The 24,070-nt window shown below is 41.8% G+C and overlaps 1 protein-coding gene across 1 annotated transcript; it reads left to right on the forward strand.

Moving 5' to 3' along the window:
- Positions 1-270: 270 nt before the first annotated feature.
- LOC132433798 (17-beta-hydroxysteroid dehydrogenase type 6) lies at positions 271-24,070 on the forward strand. The gene is made up of 5 exons (XM_060025031.1): positions 271-362; positions 13,424-13,750; positions 16,114-16,372; positions 20,004-20,167; positions 22,632-24,070. The coding sequence occupies exons 2-5, from the start codon at positions 13,438-13,440 to the stop codon at positions 22,847-22,849; spliced, it is 954 nt and encodes a 317-aa protein (XP_059881014.1). The 5' UTR covers positions 271-362; positions 13,424-13,437; the 3' UTR covers positions 22,850-24,070.

Consider the following 24,070-nt stretch of genomic DNA (forward strand, 5'->3'; position numbering starts at 1 on the left):
ACCCCCTGGGTATACTCTGTAAATTGGAATTCTTGACAGTGTGGAAAACCAGCTCTTTTATGATAATGCTGGGAGCTGTGGGGTAAGTTTGTGAACTTTTGGGTAAGCAAGAGCGACCTTATATAATTAAGTCCTGAGAACTGTGTTGCTGAAGCTCTGTGGCCTAGTTTGTGTCCTGCCTTAACCCTACCCCCATCTCCTACTGTGAGCAAGCTCTTTGCAGTGGGAGTGGCGAAACTGTTTTTTCTTTCTTTTTTTTAACCCACGTGACCAGTAAACAAGGGTTTAATAGTCCCATTATTCCTTCTCACTTGTTACATTTCTAATCCTGTGGAGAACAGAGAAGAAGTAAAATTCCAAAGGTAGGTGAAATCTGATGTACATTCCCAAACAAGAATTCCTCAGGTAACATTTTTCCTTTCTCTTTGTGGAATCTCATATACTGATATGAAATGAAGTATGATATATATATATACATGTGTATATATATACATTAACTATATTTCATATATGTATATATATATATTTATATTTGTATTTATGCCAGTACAAGGCATCAGCTGCTGGAGTATTTGCTAATTTTTTCCCACTTGGCAGAGGGATTGAGTCAGCTTTTGGGATGAGACTGAGGTTGGAAAATCTGTTAAGTTTTATGCTTGGACAATGTAGCATCTTCAAAAAGAGTTTGAGGTAACTTATAGTAAAAGACATATATACAAAAAAGTTATTAAAATGCAAATGGAAACATAAAAAGAAATAGAAAATCAAAGTGATGAAAGAGAGGAGAGAAGAAAAAAATGCTGTCTACAAGGACTAATAGAATTACTATGATTGAATATTAAATTTGGCCTTAAACTTCTAAGATAATATACAGAACTAGATAATTGAAAAATAATCAATAGTATACTATTTACTTAGAAAAGACAAAATCTTGCCTGGTACTAAATGCATGACAGGATTTATCATGTGGGATCTTGCACAGTGTATAGATGCACAGTGTTCTGGATAAGAATTTTATAACAAACACAGAAGTGATTTTCTTCACACTGTTTGTTTTCTTCTTCTCTTTTTAATAAAAGCGGTATTTTTATTTTCCTAATTTGAGTTGAGAACACACAGGTGGATGGCTCAATGAATTTTCACAAAATTAGTACTTCTGTTAACAGCCACACAGGTCAAGTAATAGAACATTATGAGCACTGTAAACAGCTCACTAATACCTTTCTCAATCATGGACCCCTACTTCCTCCCCAAAGGTAACCAGTAATCTTTTGTAGCAACCTAAATTAGTTTTGTCTCTTTAAAACTTTGTGTAGATGGAATAATATAGTATGTGTTCTTTCGTGTCACAATATTATGTTTATGAGATTCATTCATGTGATTGTGTGTAGCTATAGTTTGTTTTTGTCACCGTATAGCATTCCATTCCATGAGCATATCTCAACTTATTTATCCATTCTACTCTTTGTGCATGTTTGGGTTGTTTCCAGGTTTTGGCTATCACAAATAATGCTGCTGCAAACCCATCTTATGGTGCACATATTATGTTGTTGTTGTTAAATACCTAAAATGGAATCTATGGGTATAGGGAAGGTGGGTCTTTATCTTCAGTAGATAATGACAAACTGTTTTTTTCAGATTGATTGAATAAATTTACTCTTTCAATAGCAGTGCTTGATTGTTCTTGCCAACACTTGACATTGTCAGCCTTTTTCAGTTAAAACATTATGGTGGGTGCATAGTGGCATCTAACTGTGATAAACAATTGTTGGCTTGAGTATGTCAACTGAAAGAAAAACACACAGTGTAAGAGCTGTGAGTTGAATTTATTCAAGGTCTTACTGAGGACTACAGCCTGGGAGACAGCCTCTCAGATAGCTCTGAGGAACTGCTCCAAAGGGGTAGGGGGAGAAGCCAGTATATGTATGATTTTGGCTAGGGAATGTGTGCAGTCAAGCATACATCTTGGTAACAGGTTACTACTAATCATGAGGATCAGATATCTTAGTTAATGATTTTAGTGCTTTTCTCTGTAGGAGAAGATGCAAGAATCTGGGTTCATTAAAATTTTCCCCCCTGAGATATCTCTTTCTATCTAAGGCATCTGTTTTTCCAAAGCACAGAGTGCCTTATCACATTTTTCATCCTGAATTCTTTTCAGGGTGTACTGCCGGTCAGTGACTGCAGAGGTGGGCAACATTCTTTGTTTTAAAGTAACACCTAGTCTGTATGCCCAATGTGAGAACAAAGAATGTCATGATGGATCTATCGGTCCATGAATCCATGTGCTGTTTATAGACTCACTCTTAGGATCAGTGACTAGACTGGAGCTTATAGACAAGCCCAGGTCTGAAGATTTAAAAGAAGGGAGTAAAAACTATTCTTTACTTTGCCATGTGCTATAGAGAGTGCAGAGAGAGAAGTCCTCTGCTTGAGACTGAAGAAAGTCAGAGTGAACCAGGATGGCCCAACGTCGTGATAAAAAGCAGATAGAAATGACTAAGGATGTTGCTATACCTGGAGTTGCACATATTGTGAAAAAGTGGAAGTGGTAGGGCTCAGGGAGAAAGGCCCAGAATGGCAATAATAAAACAACAACCAGGGCTTCCCTGGTGGCGCAGTGGTTGAGAGTCCGCCTGCCGATGCAGGGGACATGGGTTCGTGCCCCGGTCCGGGAGGATCCCACGTGCTGCGGAGCGGCTGGGCCCGTGAGCCATGGCCGCTGGGCTTGCGTGTTTGGAGCCTGTGCTCCGCAACGGGAGAGGCCACGACAGTGAGAGGCCCACGTACTGCAGAAAAAAAACAACAAAAAAACAAGAACCACCAAAATAATGCTAATAATATCTAACAATTACATAGTGCTTTACACGCGTTAACTCATTTAACTATCCCAACAAATCACTGAAGTGTTCTTTTCCCATTTTGAAGATGAGCACACAGGTAGAGAGGTTAATTCACTTGCCCAAGGCCACACAACAAGTAAATGGTAAAGCCTGATTTGAACCCAAGTAATCTGGCTTCAGAATCCATGCTCATATTTCTATGTTATCCACAAAGTCAGGGTTAGGGGCAGGGGAACTCATGCAGAGAGATTCTTGGAAAGGAATAAAAGGAAAAGTAGGCAGGGAATTAGCCAAGTAGTCTCATTGGTATCATAACAGACTCCAGAAAAAGTGTTCTGAGAAATGGAATATGTTCTGCACTGTTGCTGAAGAGGAAAGTCATGGAAGCCTGAAACACCTCCAGGTTTGCATATGAGAGTCTTCAGCACACCCCAAGCACAATGACTAGGTGGGGAAGCCCAGTTTAGCAGACAGCCTAAAGCACTGAGGATTGCCAATCTCCCTAGGACTTTCCCTTGGTTTTCCCTTTCATTTTCACACCCATGTCAGGTCTTTTTGGTTGCTCTACTGAGAGTCAGATGACATAGTATCATGGCTAGTTTCTGTTGGGTTTCCAGGTTGTAGAGAAACCAATCAGGGGTAGTAGTCAATATTAACATTTCTAATATCCATACCAATGGCTTGTGACCCTATGTTCACCCCAGATTCCAAGGTAACCAGAGAGGTCAATTCATGGGGCCCCAAAGCTTCCTGCTTCCTCTCTAGGGCCCCGTCACTGACCAAGACCTGGGCTGGTGAGGATGGGATCTGGAGACTGATGATGGGGAGGGAGGAACAAAGAAGGGACACCCTGGTGGGTGCTTAGGCAGAGATTAAAGCCATCTCTGCTTCCTCCTGGAGCCCCTGGACACTTCCTACTTCTCCACACCTTTTTATACCTTTCTTTCCTCTTCCCCTAGACTCTACTTTTTTCCCCATACTTACATTGCCCCATCCACAAAAATAAATACCCTTCCTTTGGAGAAGATCTCACTCTGCTAAGTGGGGAGAGCAGAAAGGGAATCTCAGGCTGGGGGATGGCCAGATGACCTCTATAGTTCATTGTAGATAGTCCCAGGATGAAATCTCCAAGACAGAATGGGCCAATGACGTCACTGTTGGTAAAGAAAAGTCTCAGGGGAAACACCTACAGAGTCATGTTTGGATTTGAGCATCTTCATCCCAAGGAGGTGGCTCAGTGAAGACACCTGCTAAGCAGAGCTCAGCTCTCAGTATTGCCCATCTCTCTGAGGCTTCTCTCAGGCTTTCCCTTTCTTTCTCCCAACCTCCTTCAGGTGGTTCTAGTTGTTCAGCCTCAGGACTGATGACACAGGAGGATTTTTCCCCGCATCTTTGCAAACACTTGTTATCTCTTGTCTTTTTGATAACAGCCATTCTAACATGAAGTGATAGGTTTGATTTGCATTTCCCTGATGATTAGTGATGTTGAGCATCTTTTCATGTACCTGTTGGTCATTTATATGACTTCTTTAGAAAAATGTCCATTCAGATCCTCTGCCCATTTTTTGATTGGATTTTTTTTTGCTATTGAGTTTTATGAGTTCCTTATATATTTTGGATATTAACTCCTTAACAGATATATGGTTTGCAGATATTTTCTCTCATTCTATAGGTTGCCTTTTCATTTCACTGACTGTTTCTTTCATTGTGCAGAAACTTTCTAGTCTGATGTCCCACTTATTTTTGCCTTTATTGCTTTTGCTTTTGGTGTCATATCCAAAAACATTGTTGCCAAGACCGATGTCAGGGAATTTTTCCCTGTGTTTTCTTTTAGGAGTTTTATGGTTTCAGGTGTTACATTTAAGTCTTTAATCCATTTTGAATTAATTTCTGTGAGTGGTGAAAATAGGGTCCAATTTCCTTCTTTTATGTGTGAATATTCCACCACCATTTATTGAGGAGATAATCCTTTCCCCACTGGCTTCTTTGTCAAATATTAGTTGACCATATATGTGTGGGTTTATTTCTGGGCTCTTGATTCTGTTCCATTGGTCAATGTGTCTATTTTTATGCCAGTACTATATTGCTTTGATTACTGTAGCCTTTGTAGTATAGTTTGAATTCAGGAATTGTGAAGTCTCCAGCTTTATTCTTCTTTCTCAGAATTGCATTAGTTGTTCAGGGTCTCTTGTGGTTCCATAAGAATTTTAGGATTGTTTTTTCTATTTCTGTGAAAAATGCCATTGGAATTTCGATAGGGATCATATTGAATCTATAGATGGTTTGGGTAGTATGGACATTTAACAATATGAATTCTTGGGACTTCCCTGGTGACACAGTGGTTAATAATCCACCTGCCAATGCATGGGACATGGGTTCAAGCCCTGGTCTGGAAAGATCCCACATGCCACAGAGCAACTAAGCCCGTGAGCCACAACTACTGAGCCTGCGCTCTAGAGCCCGTGCTCCGCAACAAGAGAAGCCACCGCAATGAGAAGCCCTCGCACCACAATGAAGAGTAGCTCCCGCTCACTGCAACTAGAGAAAGCCCACGTGCAGCAGTGAAGATCCAACACAGCCATAAATAAATAAATAAATAAATAAAATTTAAAAACCCCAAAAATAATATGAATTGTTCTGATTTATGAATATGGGATATCTTTCCATTTGTTTGTGTCTTCTACAGTTTCTTTAGTCAAGTCTTGTAGTTTTCAGTGTATAGTTCTTTCACCTCCTTGGTTAAATTATTCCTAAGTATTTTATTGTTTTTGATACTATGGTAAATAGAATTTTTCTTTTTCTTTTTCAGATAGTTCATTGTTAGTGTACAGAAATGCAACTGATTTTTTCTGTGTTTCTTTTTTTAAAACCTGAAACTTTACTGAATTATTTCATTAGTTCTAACAGGTTTTTGTGGAGTGTTTAGCATTTTCTATGTACAAGACCACAGTATCTGCAAATGGAGACAATTTTACTTCTTCCTTTCTGATTTGGATGCCTTTTATTCTTTCTCATTCCTGATTGCTCTAGCTAGGGCTTCTAGTACTACATTGAATAGGAATGGTGAGAGTGGGCACCTTGTCTTTCTTGTTCTTGATCTTAGAGGAAAAAGCCTTCAGTCTTTAACCATTGAGTATGATGTTAGCTGTGGGCTTGTCATATATGGCCTTTATTATGTTGAAGCATGTTCCTTCTATACCCAATTTGTTGAGAGTTTTCATCCTGAAAGGGTGTTGAATTTTGTCAAATGCTTTTTCTGCATCTATTGAGATGATCATATGATTTTAATCTTTCATTCTGTTAATGTGCTATATCACATTTATTGATACATTCTTGTGTATATTCAACCATCCTTGCATCTCAGGGATTTTAAACTGGGAATTTTCCTAGGACTATCCCATCTAATTACTAGGTCCTAGGACATCTGCCTCTTGCGTATTTCAAATTCTTCCCTTCCTGCTCATACCTGTTTCATGTTCAACTCTTCTGCCTCCTGTCTTTGCTCAGATGTTGCTTTCTCAGTGAGGCCTACTCTGATCACCATATTTAATGCTGCAAACTGCCCCCCCTCAGCCCTCTTGATCCCCCTTACTCTGCTATTTTTCTTTTTTTTTTGGTTGTGAGGTGTGGCATGTGGGATCTTAGTTCCCCGACCTGGGATCGAACCCATGCCCCCTGAAGTGGAAGCGTGGAGTCTTAACCACTGGACCGCCAGGGAAGTCCCTGCTTTTCTTCTTTTTTCCAAAGTGCATACCGTCTTTTTTTTTTTGCGGTACACGGGCCTCTCACTGTTTTGGCCTCTCCCGTTGCGGAGCACAGGCTCCGGACGCACAGGCTCAGTGGCCATGGCTCACAGGTCCAGCCGCTCCGCGGCATGTGGGATCTTCCTGGACCAGGGCACGAACCCGTGTTCCCTGCATCAGCAGGCAGACTCTCAACCACTGCGCCACCAGGGAAGCCCTGCATACCCTCTTATAACATATTTATTATGTCTATTTTATTTATTTAAAAACTTTATTGAGGTATAATTCACACATACAATTCACCCATTTAAAGTATACAATTCATTAGCTCTTAGTATATTCACAGAGTTGTGTGACCATCACTACAATCAATTTTAGAACATTTTCATTACTCCCAAAAGAATTCCCTTACACTTTAGCAGTCACCCTCCCTATTTTCCCCCAACTCCCCCAATCCAGTCCTAGGCAACCACTCACCTACTTTCTGTTTCTATAGGTTTGCCTATGCTGGAAATTTCATATAAATTGAATCATACAATATGTGATCTTTTTCAACTAAGCATAATGTTTTCAAGGTTCCAGTGCAGCTATACCATTTTATGTTGCCATCAGCAGTATATGAGTGGTCAGCACCTAACAGTGCCTGGCACATAGTGGGTGCTCAAAAAATGTTGATTGAATGCATAAATGACAAAATTGAGAACACAATCTACATTTTTTATTTTTGTCTGCGTTGGGTCTTCGTTGCTGCATGCAGGCTTTCTCTGGTTGTGGCGAGCAGGGGCTACTTTTTGTTACAGTGCATGGGCTTCTCATTGCGGTGGCTTCTCTTGTTGCAGAGCACGGGCTCTAGGCATGTGAGCTTCACTAGTTGTGGCACATGGGCTCAGTAGTTGCGGCTCGTGGGCTCTAGAGCGCAGACTCAGTAGTTGTGGCACACGGGCTTAGTTGCTCCGTGGCATGTGGGATCTTCCCGGACCAGGGATGGAACCCGTGTCCCCTGCATTGGCAGGCGGGCTCTCAACGACTGTGCCACCAGGGAAGTCCTACATTCTTTGGTATGCCAACCAAGGGCTTTCATGATCAGGCCCCTACCTGTCTTTCCAGCATCACCTTTTGCTACTCCATGGCATATAGCCTTATAAACCTCTGTGCCGTCTCCCATCCTGTTCCTGCTGCCTGAGGTATGCTTCTCTTCATTCTGCTTAGTGCGCTGAGCTTCTGTTCACCTCTAATGCTACCTCTTCCGTGACACCTTAGGCAAAAATAAGCACTTTCTCTTGTTGTCCTTTCCACATTTTCTTAATAATTTATTTCTGTTTTTATATCCCCTACTAGTTCTGTGAGCTCCTTAAGGGTAGGCACTAGGTTACGCTCATCTCTGTATTCTCAGCACTTACCCAGAACTTGGTGCAGATTTGATGTTTAATAACTGCTTGTTTCAGTGAACGAGCAGAGGAAATAGCAAAAGCAAAGCCCTAGAGGTCAAAATACACTGGCAGGTTTGAGAAACAGTGAGTTTCCTAACTAGACTGCAAGCTGACATTTGTGAGATGGACTATAGTGGAGGGCCTAGAATCATCTGGTGAGGAGTTTATCCTGTATTTGGTGGACCACTGGGGACTGCTGAAAGGGAATGGCATGACAGGGCTTGAGAAAAATTCATCCAGCAGTGGTGTGTAGAATGAACTGGAAATGGGGAGATAATTTAGGAGGCTTTAGGCCAGGTAAGAAGAGTGAAGGTAAAAACCAAGGTAGAATGTAAGGAAGGGCAGAGATGTAAGAGATAATATTAAAGAATCTCTAGGGTTTGGAATGTGACTGAATATGATGAGTGAGGATGTACCAGGTTCCAGGCAGAATGGTCAGGGTGAGGGAGCACAGTCTTGCGTTACTCTTGCTTCTCTGTGTCTTCATGAAGTTAGACACTTTCTAAATATCTATAGAGAAGGAAAAAATGTGTAGAAACACTTACTATGTATTATATTATAGTTGCTACTTTCAAGAAAAAGAAAAATAATGCAGCAAATAAAATGGTGATGTACAACCATAGTTGATCAATTGGGTACAGTGGCACCGTTTTCTGAATATATATTAAAAACAAACAGGCTCTTCCAGAAGTGGTAACTGTTTATTCAGTTCAACTATATACTGGACCAAAGCCCTGAAGTAGGTCCTGTGTATAAAGATGAACCGGTCACAGAACTACCCCAGGAGTACCAGTCCAGTTGGAGAGATGAGCTACACAGGAGAGGTATGAATAGATTGTTATGGGAGAGCAGACCTGCTGTTGATAATTCAGAGATGGCTTTATATGGAGGAAGTGTGATTTGCTGAGTCTTGCAGGACAGGTAGTCTACTGACATGCACAGATAAGCAAGAAGGGCATTTCAGGCAAAGGGAATGGTGAGACCACAGATCTGGAGCGTGGAAAGAGCAGGGCATGAATAAATGGAGAGCAGCAGGCTGTTTGGTTTGGATGGAACATAGGCCATGTGAGTGGGAGGAGGGGGAGATAAGGTTGAGGCCCAATCGTGGATTAAGATGATTTAGATTTTATTTGGTAGGTTGGATGCTTTTCAGGTAGTCACATCACCAGAGCTGTGCTTTAGGAAGATTAACCAGACAGCACCATGTGGAGGAGAGGGGAAGGGACTGACGCTGTGGGGATGGTGAGAAGGCTTCTATGATAGGCCAAGCAAGAGGTACTGAACGTTGAAGGCTTGAACAATGGATGTGGCCATAGGAATGAAGGGGAGGGGACAGGTGCTCCAGATACTAGAGAGCTAGACTCTACAGCCTCGTCTCCTGAGGGAATGCATGGGGCAATGAAGAGGAAGTGTCAGAGCCTTAAGACTAAAAAGTAATACAAATAGAAATTGGGAATACTGGAGGAGAAACAGTTTTAGGAGAAAATATGATGTGTTCTATCTCGGATATATTGAGTTTCTTGCTACACAGCTGGCTGGAGAGTACTTAAGGAAATTAGAAATACAGGACAGAACCTCAGAAAATGGTCAGGTCAAGGGATATAGATATTTGAAATAGTCAAGGCATCTGCAGGTATTTGATTAATGTTCACTTTTGGCTCACGTTTTGGGATTCTGCCTGGCCTGGCATATTTCTTCTGCAGGTTTAGTCTTCTTGCTCTGTGATGGTTGCATAGTAGTAATACCCAGAGAGGCTGTGGGTTCCAAGCTTCTTCCTAATGGGGGAAATGGATTTTCATCTTTGACTGGCATCAGGAAATTACCCTTTTAGTCAGTAAACAAGCAGGATGAAGCTCTGTTACTACAGTGCACCAGAGAATGACAGTTGGGCAGAACAGAGGCAGCTGGCTAGAGAACACAGAGCTCTCAGATTGGAGAGAGCAGAAAGCTTGGGGGAGGGGAGAGAATAGGGAGGTGGGGGGAGGGGGAAAAGGAGAGAAAGAGAAGAGGAGGGAGGGAGTATTAAATGTCTCTATCCACTGTTTTCTCTCCTTCACTGCCTCTATAATTTTATTCCCCTATACCCTTAACAGTTCTGGACCCAATTACAACAAGCAATTCTCTGTAACACCAGCTAGATGTCCCACAATTCAACTCAGTTCTGACACTAACTACCAGGAGACAGCATCAGATTCCACAGGTCAAGGGTTCAGTCCTACAAGACTACCCTCTTCACCCCTCACTTCAGACACCAGTTGCAAGCCCAGATTATCATCTGTGCTTCTGACGGACTGGCTATAGATTGGAGGATCCAACAACCCCATCCTTGGGTTCGATTCATTTGCTAGAGTGGCTAACAGAACTCAGAGAAACATTTTACTTATCTGATTACTAGTTTATTAAAAAAGCATACAACTCAGGAGCAGCCAGATGGAAGAGATGCTTAGGGCAAGTTATGGGGAAAGGGTGCAGAGCTTCCATGCCCTCTCCAAGTGCACCACTTTCCCTGAATCTCCATACGTTCATCTGGAAGCTCTCTGAACCCTGTTCTTCTTCGTTTTGATGAGGCTTCATTACTTAGGCATAATTGATTTAAATCATTAGCCATTAGTGATTGAACTCAATCTCCAGCCCCTCTCCTCTCCCTGGAGGTGGGACTGAAAGTTCTAACCAGTTCGGCCCAATGTGGGACTCTACTGGCAGTCTTTGCTCCAGGACCCTCATCAGCCTAGCTGAGACTTTCTCAGGGCTGAACTGTAGTTAAAGTTTCTTCCTTTTAATTCCTTCTTTCTTCTCTCTCTTCTTTCAGAGGTGTCAGACATGTATTGGCACCTATTCCTACACTTGCCCCCTTTATTCTCTATAAGTTGTTTCCTTCAGTGAGTCCCTTGCCTGTCTAGTTCTGTCTTGGCATCTGAACCGACACACAGGGATATTGACGGGACCTGCCTTATGGGGCTGTGGTGAGAATTCAATAAGTTAATATATGTGAAATGCTTAGAACAGGGCCTGATACACAGCAAGTGCTATGCAAGCATTAGCTGCTTTTGTTTTTAGTTTATTATGCTTTAGATCTCAAGTTATATTTTACTCTCACTAGGAAACTTCTCAGATCTCCCTGGACTGGCTTGGAAGCCTCTCCTGTATGCTCCAACAGCATCCTGCCCTTACTTCTATTGTGGTTGGCTCTCTATATCTACGAGTTTTGCACCTGCAGATTCAACCATCCACAGATCAAAAATATTAGAAAAAAAAATTCCAGAAAGTTCCAAAAGGCAAAACTTGAATTTGCTGCATGCCAGCAACTATTTACATAGCATTTACATTGTTTTTATAACTAATTATCGATACATAGCATTTACATTGTGTTTACAACTATTCCATAGCACTTAGATTGAATTAAGTATTATAAGTAATCTAGAGATGATTTAAAGTGTACGGTTAAAACACCATTGTAAAGCAATTATACCCCAATAAAGATGTTAAAAAGAAAAAAAGTGTACGGGAGGATGTTCATAGGTTATATGCAAATACTATGCCATTTTACATAAGGGATGTAAACATGTTCAGATTCTGGTATCTGTGAAGGGTCCTGTAACCAGTCCTCTGTGGCTACCAAGGGACGACTGTATATTGCATTGTTTTCTTGTCAGTCTTTACACTTAGACTGTGAATTCAATGAATAATGGAACCTTGTTTTGTTCACTTGTGTGTATCAGTGCCTAACATCATGTCTGACTCATAGTAGATGTTGAATTGATGTTTGTTGAATGAAAATGATGGTTCAGTGGAGGCTTAACAGATGAGTATTATTTGTCAAGTGGATGAGAGCTGGGAAAGAAGGAATTGTAGAGAGAGTTGTATGCTGAGGCATGAAAAGCCTGTACTGTGTGGAGTACTGCAGGGTGCTTGTTGTGACTAAAGAGTAGGGTGCAAAAGAGGTGTGGTAAAAGAGAAAGCTAAGAAGGAAATCAAGGGCCAGAGCACTGGGAGGACCTTAAAGCCAAGCTAAGGTAGGCATTGTGTAGGCCTTATGATGTCCTAGTGGGCCCACACCCGTCTTTGACCTCTGCCTATGACTTATGAGTCATATGTTAGTTCAGCCAACAACTATAGATTGCCCCAAATGGTGGATGTTTCTCTAGAACTACGTATAGAAAGGTAGGCATCTCTGAACACTCATTTCAATAATGCATCTGATTGGTCTATATTTACAAACTGCTTTGGCTGCAATGTCTCACCCAAACTGCTGGGTCTCTTAACTAATCTCTTTGCCTTCATCACACCCCTTCCTGTTTAATCCATCCTCCACTCCCACTGTGAGACAGATCTTGCTAAAGCTAACTCTGGACATTAGTCTTCAGTTTAATACCTTCTAATGGCACACCCTTGTTGCCTATAAGATAACCTCCAGATTTCTTAGTGTGACCCACAGGACCCTTCCTAGTCTGGCCCTTCACTACCTCATCTTCCATTTCTTCCTCCATGTGCTCTCTGCATCATCTGAACTTCTCACAGGTATCAGGAAGTTTTATGCTGCTCACCACTCCATTCATGTACACACTATTGCTGCCTGGAATGTCCTTTTATCCTTGTCCACTTTTTTTTTTTTAGAATTTTATTTATTTTTTTATACAACAGGTTCTTATTAGTTATCCATTTCATACATATTAGTGTATATATGTCAGTCCCAATCCCCCAATTCATCACACACACCCCCACCCCCGCCACCCGCCTTGTCCACTTTTTGAACTCTTAACTATTTTGTTGGAAGTAGTTCCAAAATCACTGCCTCTGTGAATCCGTTTCTAACTTCGCAGGCAGTGGGTCACCCTCCTTTATAGTCTCATTAGACTGTATATACTTCTGTTTGGCACCTACCACATTGCAGTGCATTTGTTTGGTTACTTCCCTGACTCCCCCCTCTAGACTGTGGCTAGAGGGTAGGACCAAATATTAGTTAATACAGAGTCCCAGCACTTAGTGCAATGCCTGGCACATAGTCAATACTCAGTAAATACTAGTGAAAGAAAAAAGGAAGGAATAAAATGAAAGCTCTTTTTCTTTTCTTTTTTTTTAAAATTATTTATTTTTGGCTGTGTTGGGTCTTCGTTTCTGTGCGCGGGCTTTCTCTAGTTGCAGCAAGAGAGGGCTACTCTTGATTGCAGTGCGCAGGCTTCTCATTGCAGCGGCTTCTCTTGTTGCGGAGTACGGGCTCTAGGTGCTCGGGCTTCAGTAGCGCTGAGCCTTCAGGCACGCAGGCTCAGTAGTTGTGGCGCACGGGCTTAGTTGCTCTGCAGCATGTGGGATCTTCCTGGACCAGGGCTTGAACCCGTGTCCCTGAATTGGCAGGCGGATTCTTAGCCACTGCGCCACCAGGGAAGTCCCTCTTCTTTTTCTTTCGAAGGAGGTCCCCTCACCATGTGGCTGTACCTGGCGGTCCTTGTGGGCCTGTACTACCTCCTGCGCTGGTACCGGGAGAGGCAGGTGGTGAGCCACCTCCAGGACAAGTTCGTCTTCATCACGGGCTGTGACTCGGGCTTCGGGAACCTGCTGGCCAGGCAGCTGCACCTGCGAGGCTTGAGGGTTCTGGCTGCGTGTCTGACGGAGCAGGGGGCCGAGCAGCTGAGGAACCAGACATCAGACAGGTTGGAGACGGTGATCCTGGACGTCACCAAGACTGAGAGCATCGCTGCGGCCACTGAGTGGGTGAAGGAGCGTGTGGGGAACAGAGGTATGGAGAAGTATTTTTTCTTTCATTTACTTAGGAATGAAGATGTTAAAGTTTTATGTGTATATATATATTATATATATATAATCTCAAAAGCAGGGCTTGAAAAGCTGGCTTTGTCATTTGAAGGACAGTTGTGATCTTCTGCAGTGTTTCATTTCCTTAACAATGTAACATTGAAAAATGAACCCAGTAGATTTGAGGCTGTTATCTCACCTTTCAAGTGGAGTGTTTACAACCGCAATTCTTTATGTCTGAAGAATTTTCAAGGTGTTCTTAAGAATCTGATTCTTCTACTATCTAAAATATAGACATCTGATTCTTCTACTATCTAAAATATAGACATCCCTGGAAGTCAGCCTTTGGTCTTTTATTTTATTTTATTTTATTTTTGCGGTACGCGGGCCTCTCACTGCTGTGGGCTCTCGCGTTGCGGAGCACAGGCTCCGGACGCGCAGGCTCAGCGGCCAGGGCTCACGGGCCCAGCCACTCCGCGGCACGTGGGATCCTCCCGGTCCGGGGCACGAACCCGCGTCGCCTGCATCGGCAGGTGGATCCTCAACCACTCCGCCACCAGGGAAGCCCTATTTTACTTTTTGTAATTAATAGACTGTATTTCTTAGAGCAGTTATAGGTTTATAGAAAAGTTGAAAAGTACAGAGTTCCCATATACAACCCCCCTCTTACAGTTTCTCCTGTTATTAATATCTTGCATTGGTGTAGTACATATATTACATTGATAAACCAATATTGATACATTATCATTAACTAAAGTCCATAGTTTACATTAGGATCCACTTTGTGTTGTACAGTTCTATGGGTTTTGCCAAGTGTAAACTATCCTGTATCCACCGTTATAGTACAATAATGTAGAATAATTTCAGTGCCCTAAAAATCCTCTGTGCTCCACCAATTCATCTCCTCTGCTCTCCCCACCTCCCCCCAGACCTTGGCAAGTACACAGCTTTTTACTGTTTCCATAGTTTTGCCTTTTCCCCAATGTCATGTAGTTGGAATCATATTGTATGAAGTCTTTTAGACTGACTCTTCCATTTAACAATATGCATTTAATGTCCCTCCATGTTTTTCTGTGGCTTGATAGCTCCTTTCATTTTATCACTGAATAATATTCCATTGTAGGTACCACAGTTTGCTTATCCATTCACTTACTGAAGGACATCTTGGTTGGTTTTAATTTTTGGCAATTATGGATAAATTCTCTTTTCTAAGTTTCATTTTCTCTGGATATTATCCAAATCCTCTTTGATCCCCTTCTTTTTCCTCCACTTGTTTTATGATTCAATAGCTCCTGATAATTGGACCCCCTAAATATATATTCATCCTAGGAGTTGCAAACTAGTAATAAAATTGTTTTGTTTGGATTGAGGAATTTTTTTTTTTAATTTACTTTAAATTAGAAAGTTGACTTTAAAATGTTACTCCTACCTGAGGATGTTCTTGACTCTAGAGTCAGGTGTTATGGGTAATTATAGCCTCTGTGCTGCGCACAGTGCGCACAGAAATAAACAGTGGTTTATTTCTACTGTATTGTTATTATTATTTTTATTGTTTTCCCATCTGTTAGAGAGTGTGCTCCTTGAGGACATGGACCTCTCTTACCCATTATTGTATTTCCAGTTTCCGACATATTGTCTGGTACATGTTAAGGGCTCAACAATTGTTGAATGGACCCTAGTTACCCATAGTTTAACCTATTACCTTTTTGTCCTTGATTTCTAAATTATTTCTTCCCTGAATTCCCAACTACTTGCTGGCTTTCTCATCTGGAAATTCTGCTGGAACCTCAAACTCACCAAATCTAAAGGAGGAAGGACTCTTATTATCTCATCTCCACCAAATCTTCTTTTCTTTTGGTCCTTGGGGCCGATTCTTCCCTCCTCCCCCCAACACCAGAGCTCAAGATAGGCAGTTTTACTTTCAGTCCTTTGAAAGTCCTTTCTATCTCTATCACTAAAGAGATAGTATAGCCATTTAGGATTCCAGTTTAATGCAGAAAGTGTCTTTTATTAGACTCCCTACCTTAGGTGGGCCCTGGACTTCGTGTCTTCTTATTGTATATGTTTTTTGATGCTATAAATACTAAAGTTCAAAGTCACACTGGTTGGCAAACTCCCTCGAATCAAAAGCTAGCGTCAGGGCTCTGTTTATCCTCTCTGGATTTGTGCCTTCTCTTAGTTTTTGGCCTGAACTTCCTTTACCTTCTTAGTGATAGATGTGTTTAAGAAGATTGAAAAAATATGTTTTGTCTAGCATTTTTAGTTGTCTTCAGCAGGAAGATCGATCAAGGTAGAAGTCTGTCGTTTTTGTGTGAAACTGAACTCCTGCTTTGATTTTTATTGTTTCAGGGCTCTGGGGTCTGGTCAACAACGCAGGCGTTTTTCACCCGCATGGCTACACTGAGTGGCTGAAGATTGAGGCCTGTATGGATACCCTCAAAGTGAACCTCATTGGTTTGATAGAGGTGACCTTGAGCATGCTTCCCTTGGTAAGGAGAGCACAGGGGAGGATTGTCAATGTCTCCAGCATTCTGGGAAGAATTGCTTTCTTTGGAGGAGTCTACTCTTGCACCAAGTATGGAGTGCAAGCCTTTTCAGATATTCTGAGGTAACTCTCAAGTTAAAACAAAAGCAACTACTGAGCACTTAAATATGTCTTAGACACCATGCTAGTCACTTTCACCTACATTATCTTTTTTCTTAATTTTTAAAATTAAAAACAATTTTATTTTTGGCTGCGTTGGGTCTTCGTTGCTGCGCGCAGGCTTTCTCTAGTTGCGGCGAGTGGGGGCTACTCTTCGTTGCGGTGTGCGGGCTTCTCATTGCTAGGGCTTCTCTTGCTGCGGAGCACAGGCTCTAGGCACGCAGGCCTCAGTAGTTGTGGCACGTGGGCTCAGTAGTTGTGGCTTGCAGGCTCTAGAGCGCAGGCTCAATAGTTGTTGCGCACGGGCTTAGTTGCTCTGTGGCATGTGGTATTTTCCCAGACCAGGGCTCGAACCCGTGTCCCCTGCATTGGCAGGCAGATTCTTAACCACTGTGCCACCAGGGAAGCCCTCATCTGCATTATCTTATTTCATCACTTCCAAAATCTGATGTGTAGGTATTATCACTAGTCTGTTTTATACAGGAAACTGAGGCTCAGATTTTGGTATCTTTCTCAAAGTTCAGCTGCAACGACCATGATTTGGCAGCCCTGTGTTTTGACCCCAAGTCTCTGTCTACTGTCACCACATCACATTTTAACTCTCAAGATTTATCCTTAAGAAAATTTCATTTCTGGAGAGAGGATGACTGTCTTCTTTCCTCCTTGAAGTAAACCTGTCCTCGTTTCTTCACAGTGACTCTTTCTGGTGCTCATCTGCTTCTAACTAACTTTTTCCATCCCTTTACTCTGTATATCTTTTCTTTATCTAATAGCTTCTTTTCTTTCTTATAGCTTCAGTTTGCCACAATCCCTAACTGCCCTGCCTCTACCTCCTGGTTTTTAAAAATACATCATTTCAGCTTCATGTCCCTCTATCAGCTGCTCCTTCTTATTATAGTCCCCCTTATATTTTAATTTCTGAGACAGAGATTCCTACTGGCTGAGTTCATTTTTTGTGTGCCGGGTGACACCGCATCATGTGATATTTTTTGCACTTATTATGTGTCAGGCACTGTTGTGAGTACTTTCCATCTAATAAATCATTTAATTTTCATGGCAACCCAATGAGAAAGGAATTATTTTATCTTTATTGTGTTGACTATATCTAGGGAAACTGAGGCACAGAGGTTCAGTAATTTGCCAAGGCCATATAGGTAATAACAGGCAGAGTCACTGTCTAGCCCTGAGAGGGGCTCCCCTCCCATCAAGTACCATTCCTGGTCCAGTCAGCTACAGACATGAGGGTGCAGTCACATGGTACAAAATAGTGCTGCACAGACTCTCCCTTAGCAGGGGCTGACTCTAGGGCAGTTTCGCTTGGAAATGAGCTATAAATATTATAGGCACCATGTATTAGCTTCCTATGGCTGCTGTAATAAATTACCACAAGTAATTTATGGTATATGGTGTCCTACAACAACACATATTTATTCCCTCACAGTTCTGGAGTCTAGAAGTCTGAAATCAGTATCACTGGGCTAAAATCAGTTGTTGACAGGGCCATGTTCCTTCCGGAGGCTCTAGGAGAGAATTCATTACTTGCCTCTTCCAGCTTCTGGTGGCTGCCAGCATTCCTTGGCTTGTGGCCACATCACTCCAATCTCTGCTTTCATGATCATGCTGCCTTCTCTTCCTCTGTTGGTCTTCAAATCTACCTCTGCCTCTTTTATAAGGATAGTTGTGATTGCATTTAGGATGCACCCAGATAATCTGGCACAGTTTTCCTATCTCAAGATCCTTAACACAATCAAACTTGCAAAATCTTTGCCACATAAGGTAATATTTACAGGTTCCGGGGATTAGGACCTGGTATCTTTGGGGGCCATTATTTAGCCTATCACATGCCATGACTGGTATATATCTAATACATTGTGCATATATTATCTGCTCAGGAAGGGAATAGGGAAATAACTGTGGACACTACATGAGTTGTTACTATGTGGCAGGCACCTTGTCTGGCTTTCTGCCTACCCAACATCCTGTCTATTTCCACAGGGCTGCTGCCTTCTGATTTACTACCACTCATGACTCTTGGACTCCTTGACTCATTCCCAGACCAAGAACAAAGATATGCCCTTCCAACCTTTAAATCACTAATTCCTTTAGAAAATTCCAGTTTGCCTTAATTGTGCTAAGGATTAAACAGGAAAAGGAAGTTTTGTCCCACATTTGAACTGGAGTTTTAGAGGGGCTGGAGATGTTGTGGCGTGTTGGGAATCTGTGAGAAAGCTGCAAGGGGAGGTGCAATGTAGAGGGCTGAAGCACCCCTGGTTTGCGTAGCCCCTCCTTCTTCCCCAGCACGCACAGGCACCTGGAGAATCATTTTCTGAAGCTCTGACTTGGAAAGTTTTAGGTTTGGGTTTGATAAGGGAGGCTTTTCCTTTAGAGCAGTGGTTCTTAACTTTTAGCATGCCTCAGAGCCACCTGAAGGGCTTGTTCAAACAGATTATTGGTTCTCACCCCCAGAGTTTCTGACTGTAGGTTTGGACTGGAGCTCAGTAATCTGCATTTCCAACCAGCTCCCAGATGCTGATGCTGTTGATCTGGGGTCTACACTTTGAGAACCACTCATGGCTTTAGAGACTCATGATGCTTTACGTTTTACATTCTGATGGACCATGGTTCCAAACATTTCTCCTTGACATCAGCTTGGGCTTCATCTTCTCGAACGAGGCTGCTTGAACCTCTAGATCAGGGAGCACCCCTCATCACTGTCCCCGGAGTACTGAGAGAATACCTCTCACATGGTGCGCCATGTCATCTTACTTTACTTGGTGAAGGCAGTACTTAGCACAGTGCCTGGCACATACACAGCTCCTGATAAGTATTTTTGGAACTGTTTTTTGAACTAACCCGAATATTCTGGAATGACCAATGGCCTGTTATTTTAATGCCCACATCATATTCCACTAATGGTCTCTTGCTGTCTTTGAACACACTGTAATTTTGCACAGCCCCCTGCGCTCTGTGTGCAGTTTCTGCTGCCTGGTATTCCATTCCACCTCTTTCCTCACTGGGAAATTTCCTCTTTATCCTTCGAAGCTCAACTGAAACATTTTCTCCTCACTGAAGCCTTCTCTGACTCCCTCAGAAAATCTATATCCTCCTCTCTACTTATGTAGCCCCTTGAATACCTCTCCTTTAAATTCTTTTGAATTGTATTGCAATTATTTGCTTACTTGTCAGACTTACCCACTGTGAGCTTTTTGGGGTGGTGAACAGAGTCTTAATTTACTGAGGTTGTGCATGTAAAACACTTAGCACAGTAGATTCCATGAAAATGCTAATTTTCTTTATTATTCTTTGTAGTTTTCATATTTCCAGTGTATAGCACATGGTAGAAACTTAATGACTCTGTTAAATGAGTGGGTGTGGGATTGAATGGTTATGGTGGTTTGTATAATCATGTCCCAATTGTTGCATCTAGGGATGTTTAAAATTTTATTTTTTTCCTTTCCATTTCTTTATTCTTTAAAATATTCAGTAAAGGTGTTTTTATAACTATTTTTTGTTTTGTTTTGTTTTTTCCCTGAGAACGTTGAAATTGTGGTATCTTTCAATCAGAGGAGTTAACTTGAGGATTTCTTTTTCCTAGGCGTGAGCTTCAACATTTTGGGGTGAAAATCAGCATAATTGAACCCGGCTACTTCAGAACAGGAATGTCAGATTTGCAGAAGTCCTCAGAGGCAGCGAAACAAGTCTGGAAAGAAGTCCCTGTGCATATTAAGGAGTCCTATGGACAGAAGTTTTTTGATACCTGTGAGCTTTTCTTTTGACGGTATAATGGATAACCTTGCATGAGAAGGACAAAGAGGGTTGGTGGAGAATGATTGGTAGATCTTCTGAGAAAAAAGCTCCTTAAACAAAGCCTTCCCAGGACAAGAGGGGTTCAGGAAGGTCCCAGTGCCTTCATGGTTGGCTTGGTGATGGCTGTTGTGGCTGAGGAAGAGGCCATATAGGCAGCCTAGGGCCAGGGCCTGCCCTGCCTTGTCACCTGTGAGCCTGGCCACCTGCGCACCAGGGAGGTATTACATGGTTAGAGGCATGGAGCCTCTGGGTCTTGGGAGGGGGTGCCCTCCACAGTTTGTCAGGACTGGTGTGGGGGCCTGCTTCACTAAAGTTCAGTCTTGAATATTATCTACCCTTTGGGTAACAGCCTAGCCACAAACTCCACGTTTTATTGGGAGGGGAGGGAGGGTATATATAGGTGGGGAGAGGTAAGTGAGTTAGGACCGGATTTGCAGAGCCCTATTGGCCATTCGCAGAGGCTAGACCTCATGTGCAGGCCCTGGGAGCCTGGCAGGAGTGAGATGGTTTAATTTCGTGTAAGAATGCCATTCTGATGATCTGGAGGAGGAGGCAGTTTTGGGGGAACAGGGAAGGCAGTCCTCTAAGTAGAATTAAGTCATGCACACTGTGTGGGTCTGCACCTTCCTGGGGGGAAGGGATGCTTTTTCTTCACACAGAGAAGTCAGCAGCTTGCCAAGGGCAAAGGGAGCAGCTCTCTTTTCCCTTTCACAAAAAGGCCCCGTGGTGGGTAGCAGTAGTCCTGTGCCTGGCTTTGGGTGATATTGCGGTACAGAGAAAAGAAGGGGGATGTGCAGACAGAAGAGTCCCGACCTACAACCCTGTCTTCTAGGTGCATCAGGCGTAAGAGGGTCACCATCAACAAAGGGGAGAGAAATTGGAACAAGGAAAAGCTAGCTGACAGAGAACTTCCTCAGCCTCTCAGAACTCAAGCTAGAGAACTACAGTTCCTAACATGTCAGGGGCACAGCCATTGTTCTAAGCTCTTCTCCACCTAAAGTTTTAAACTATTAGGGAATTCGTTTCCCCTTGCGAGTACATGTAGTTTGGCAATAGAAATCAAAGGAAAATAGAATTTACTAAGAAGTGACAATATGTAAAAGGAGAGATATATGTATTTCATGATTTAAGAAGTTGAAATTTTTCATATACTTGTCCATGGATCAGAATAATCTAGATCAGTGCTGTCCAACAGATATATGAGAGTCACATATGTAATCTTAAATTTTCTAGTAGCTACTTTCTAAAAAAGAAAAAGAAACAGGTTAAATAAATTTTAATAATACATTTTATTTAAGACTGATATATCCAAAATACTATCATTTCAACATTTATTATCAATATAAAAGCTATTAATAAGATATTTTATATTCTTTTTCCTATTAGTCTTTGAAAATTGGTGTGTATTTTACACTTATAGCACATCTCAACTTGCATGCTAAATTTTCCTAGGAGGTACTTCTTCTGTATTTGGATTAATACAATTTATGGTTACCAGCAGCATTATTCATAAGAGCCCCAGAGTGGAAACAGTTCAGATGTCCATCGACTGTTGAATGGGTAAACAAAATGTGGTATAGCCCTACAATGGAATATTACTTGGCAATTAAAAGAAATGAAGTACTGATCCATGCTATGACAGGATGAACCTTGAGAACATTTTGCCCCTGAGAGAAGCCAGTCACAAAAGACCACAATGTATGATTCTATTTACATGAAGTGTCCAGAAAAGGCAAGCCATAGAGACAGAAAGTAGATTGGTTGTTGCCTAGGGCTGGGTGGGTTGGCAGGAAATGGGAGTGATTGCTAATGGGTATGGGGTTTCTTTTTGGGATGATGAAAATGTCCTAAACTTAGATTGTGGTGATGGTTGCACAACTCTGGATATACTAAAAGTCATTGATTTGTATACTTTAAATGGATGGTTTTTATGAATGTGAATTATCTCAATAAAGATGTTAAAAATGTTCCAGTTGAAAAAGTAGATTGACATACCTATATTGTTCCAAACATACTTAAAAGTTTTCCAATAACAGAATTGAGTTTTAAAATTAAAATCAATTAAATTAAAAAATTCAGTTTTCAGGGAATTCCCTGGCAGTCCAGTGGTTAGGACTTGGCGCTTTCACTGCTGGGGCCCGGCTTCAGTCGCTGGTCGAAGAACTAAGATACCGCAAGCTGTGCTGCGCAGCAACACCTCCCACCCCCCCAAAATTCAGTTTTCAGTCATGCTAGCTGTATTTTAAGTGCTCATTAGCTGCATGTGGCTAGTGGCTGTTATATTGCGAAGCACAGGTCTGATTGGCCTAATCCCTGTGGCAATTAAATGTAATTAGACTTCTGTGACTGCATGCAACAGGATCTTAAAAATATAAGCAATAAGATTGCTGACCACCATTTTTCTTTTTGTATACAGATCACGATCTCCTGAAACAAGGGATGTTGAGTTGTAGCACAAACCTGAACCTGGTTACTGACTGTATGGAACATGCCCTGACATCTGTTCATCCCCGCACTCGATACTCAGCTGGCTGGGATGCTAAATTTTTCTTCATCCCTCTATCTTATTTACCTACATCACTGGCAGACTACATATTGACTAGATCTTGGCCCAAACCAGCCCAGGCAGTCTAAAGAAAACGGGTTGGTGGCTCTTGAAATGAAGAAGACAAAAATCTGAAATTGATTGTTAGTGTCCCAATAATCTTTATGTGTCATCTATACTTTTTGTAACAATAAACTTTCTTGCCTAAACTCATTTATCTGGCACCATCAGAGAACCAATAGGTTTTTATTCCAGATATCCAAAGCTTACACCTTTAGGTGATAAATCTTTACCATTTTAACCATCTTTTGATGATAGTATTTCCAAAATGCATCAATCTTCCTTGCCCTATTAAACAGAGTAGACCAGAAACAATTTAGCTTGTTTTGATGTTATTTTTTAATGTAAATGAATAGCTGTTCTGTGCTGTGCTAAACTATTGCTCAAGGACTATTGAGAAATGTGGATCTGTTCATCCTTAACTTGAAATGGGTCTATACTTTGGTACTTCTAGTAAATGTTTAATTTTGTTTTCTCCTCCCTATTTGCCAGCTGTTTTGGGATATATTTCTTCCTTATTTAAAAAGAAATGATTTTTATTTTTATTTATTTATTTTTTTTGCGGTACGCGGGCCTCTCACTGTTGTGGCCTCTCCCGTTGCAGAGCACAGGCTCCGGACGCGCAGGCCCAGTGGCCATGGCTCACGGGCCCAGCCGCTCCGCGGCATGCGGGATCCTCCCGGACCGGGGCACGAACCCGTGTCCCCTGCATCGGCAGGCAGACTCTGAACCACTGCGCCACCAGGGAAGCCCATGATTTTTAATTTTTAAATCAAAATAATATACACATACATAGTTAAAAATTCAGTTAATACTCAAAAGCTTAAAAATGAAAGCACAACAAACAGTTCGCCACCTTCATTGCTGTTCCTCAGAGGTGAATGCTTTTGACTTTTAGCTATTTTTTCTGGTATTTACTGCTATATTTCTGAATAATATACTTCATACTGTTTTTCTTGATTTATTAATTTTAGATATTCTCAATTAACTTCCTGTTAGGGTAAATGAGAATTTAGCTTTTTACACCACTTTCCTGACCATTTCCTTTATCCCCATATTTCTAATATAATTTTTATCACATTTCAGTTAAATTAATAGTGTTTGCATTATTAGCATGTGTTTTTTTTGTTTTTCTTGGAGTTAATTATTACCTTTCTTTTTCTTTTTTTTTTTTTGAGCCATGCTGAGGCTTGTGGGATCTCAGTTCCCCGACCAGGGATTGAACCCAGGCCATGGCAGTGAAAGCCTGG

The sequence above is a fragment of the Delphinus delphis genome, chromosome 11 (assembly GCF_949987515.2).
Source record: "Delphinus delphis chromosome 11, mDelDel1.2, whole genome shotgun sequence".
Lineage (NCBI taxonomy): Eukaryota > Metazoa > Chordata > Mammalia > Artiodactyla > Delphinidae > Delphinus > Delphinus delphis.

Coding starts and splice junctions, on each gene's coding strand:
- LOC132433798 (XM_060025031.1), top strand. CDS start 13,438: ATGTGGCTGTACCTGGCGGTCCTTGTGGGCCTGTACTACCTCCTGCGC. Junction 13,751..16,113: donor GGAGCGTGTGGGGAACAGAG/GTATGGAGAAGT, acceptor TTATTGTTTCAG/GGCTCTGGGGTCTGGTCAAC. Junction 20,168..22,631: donor ACAGAAGTTTTTTGATACCT/GTGAGCTTTTCT, acceptor TTTTGTATACAG/ATCACGATCTCCTGAAACAA.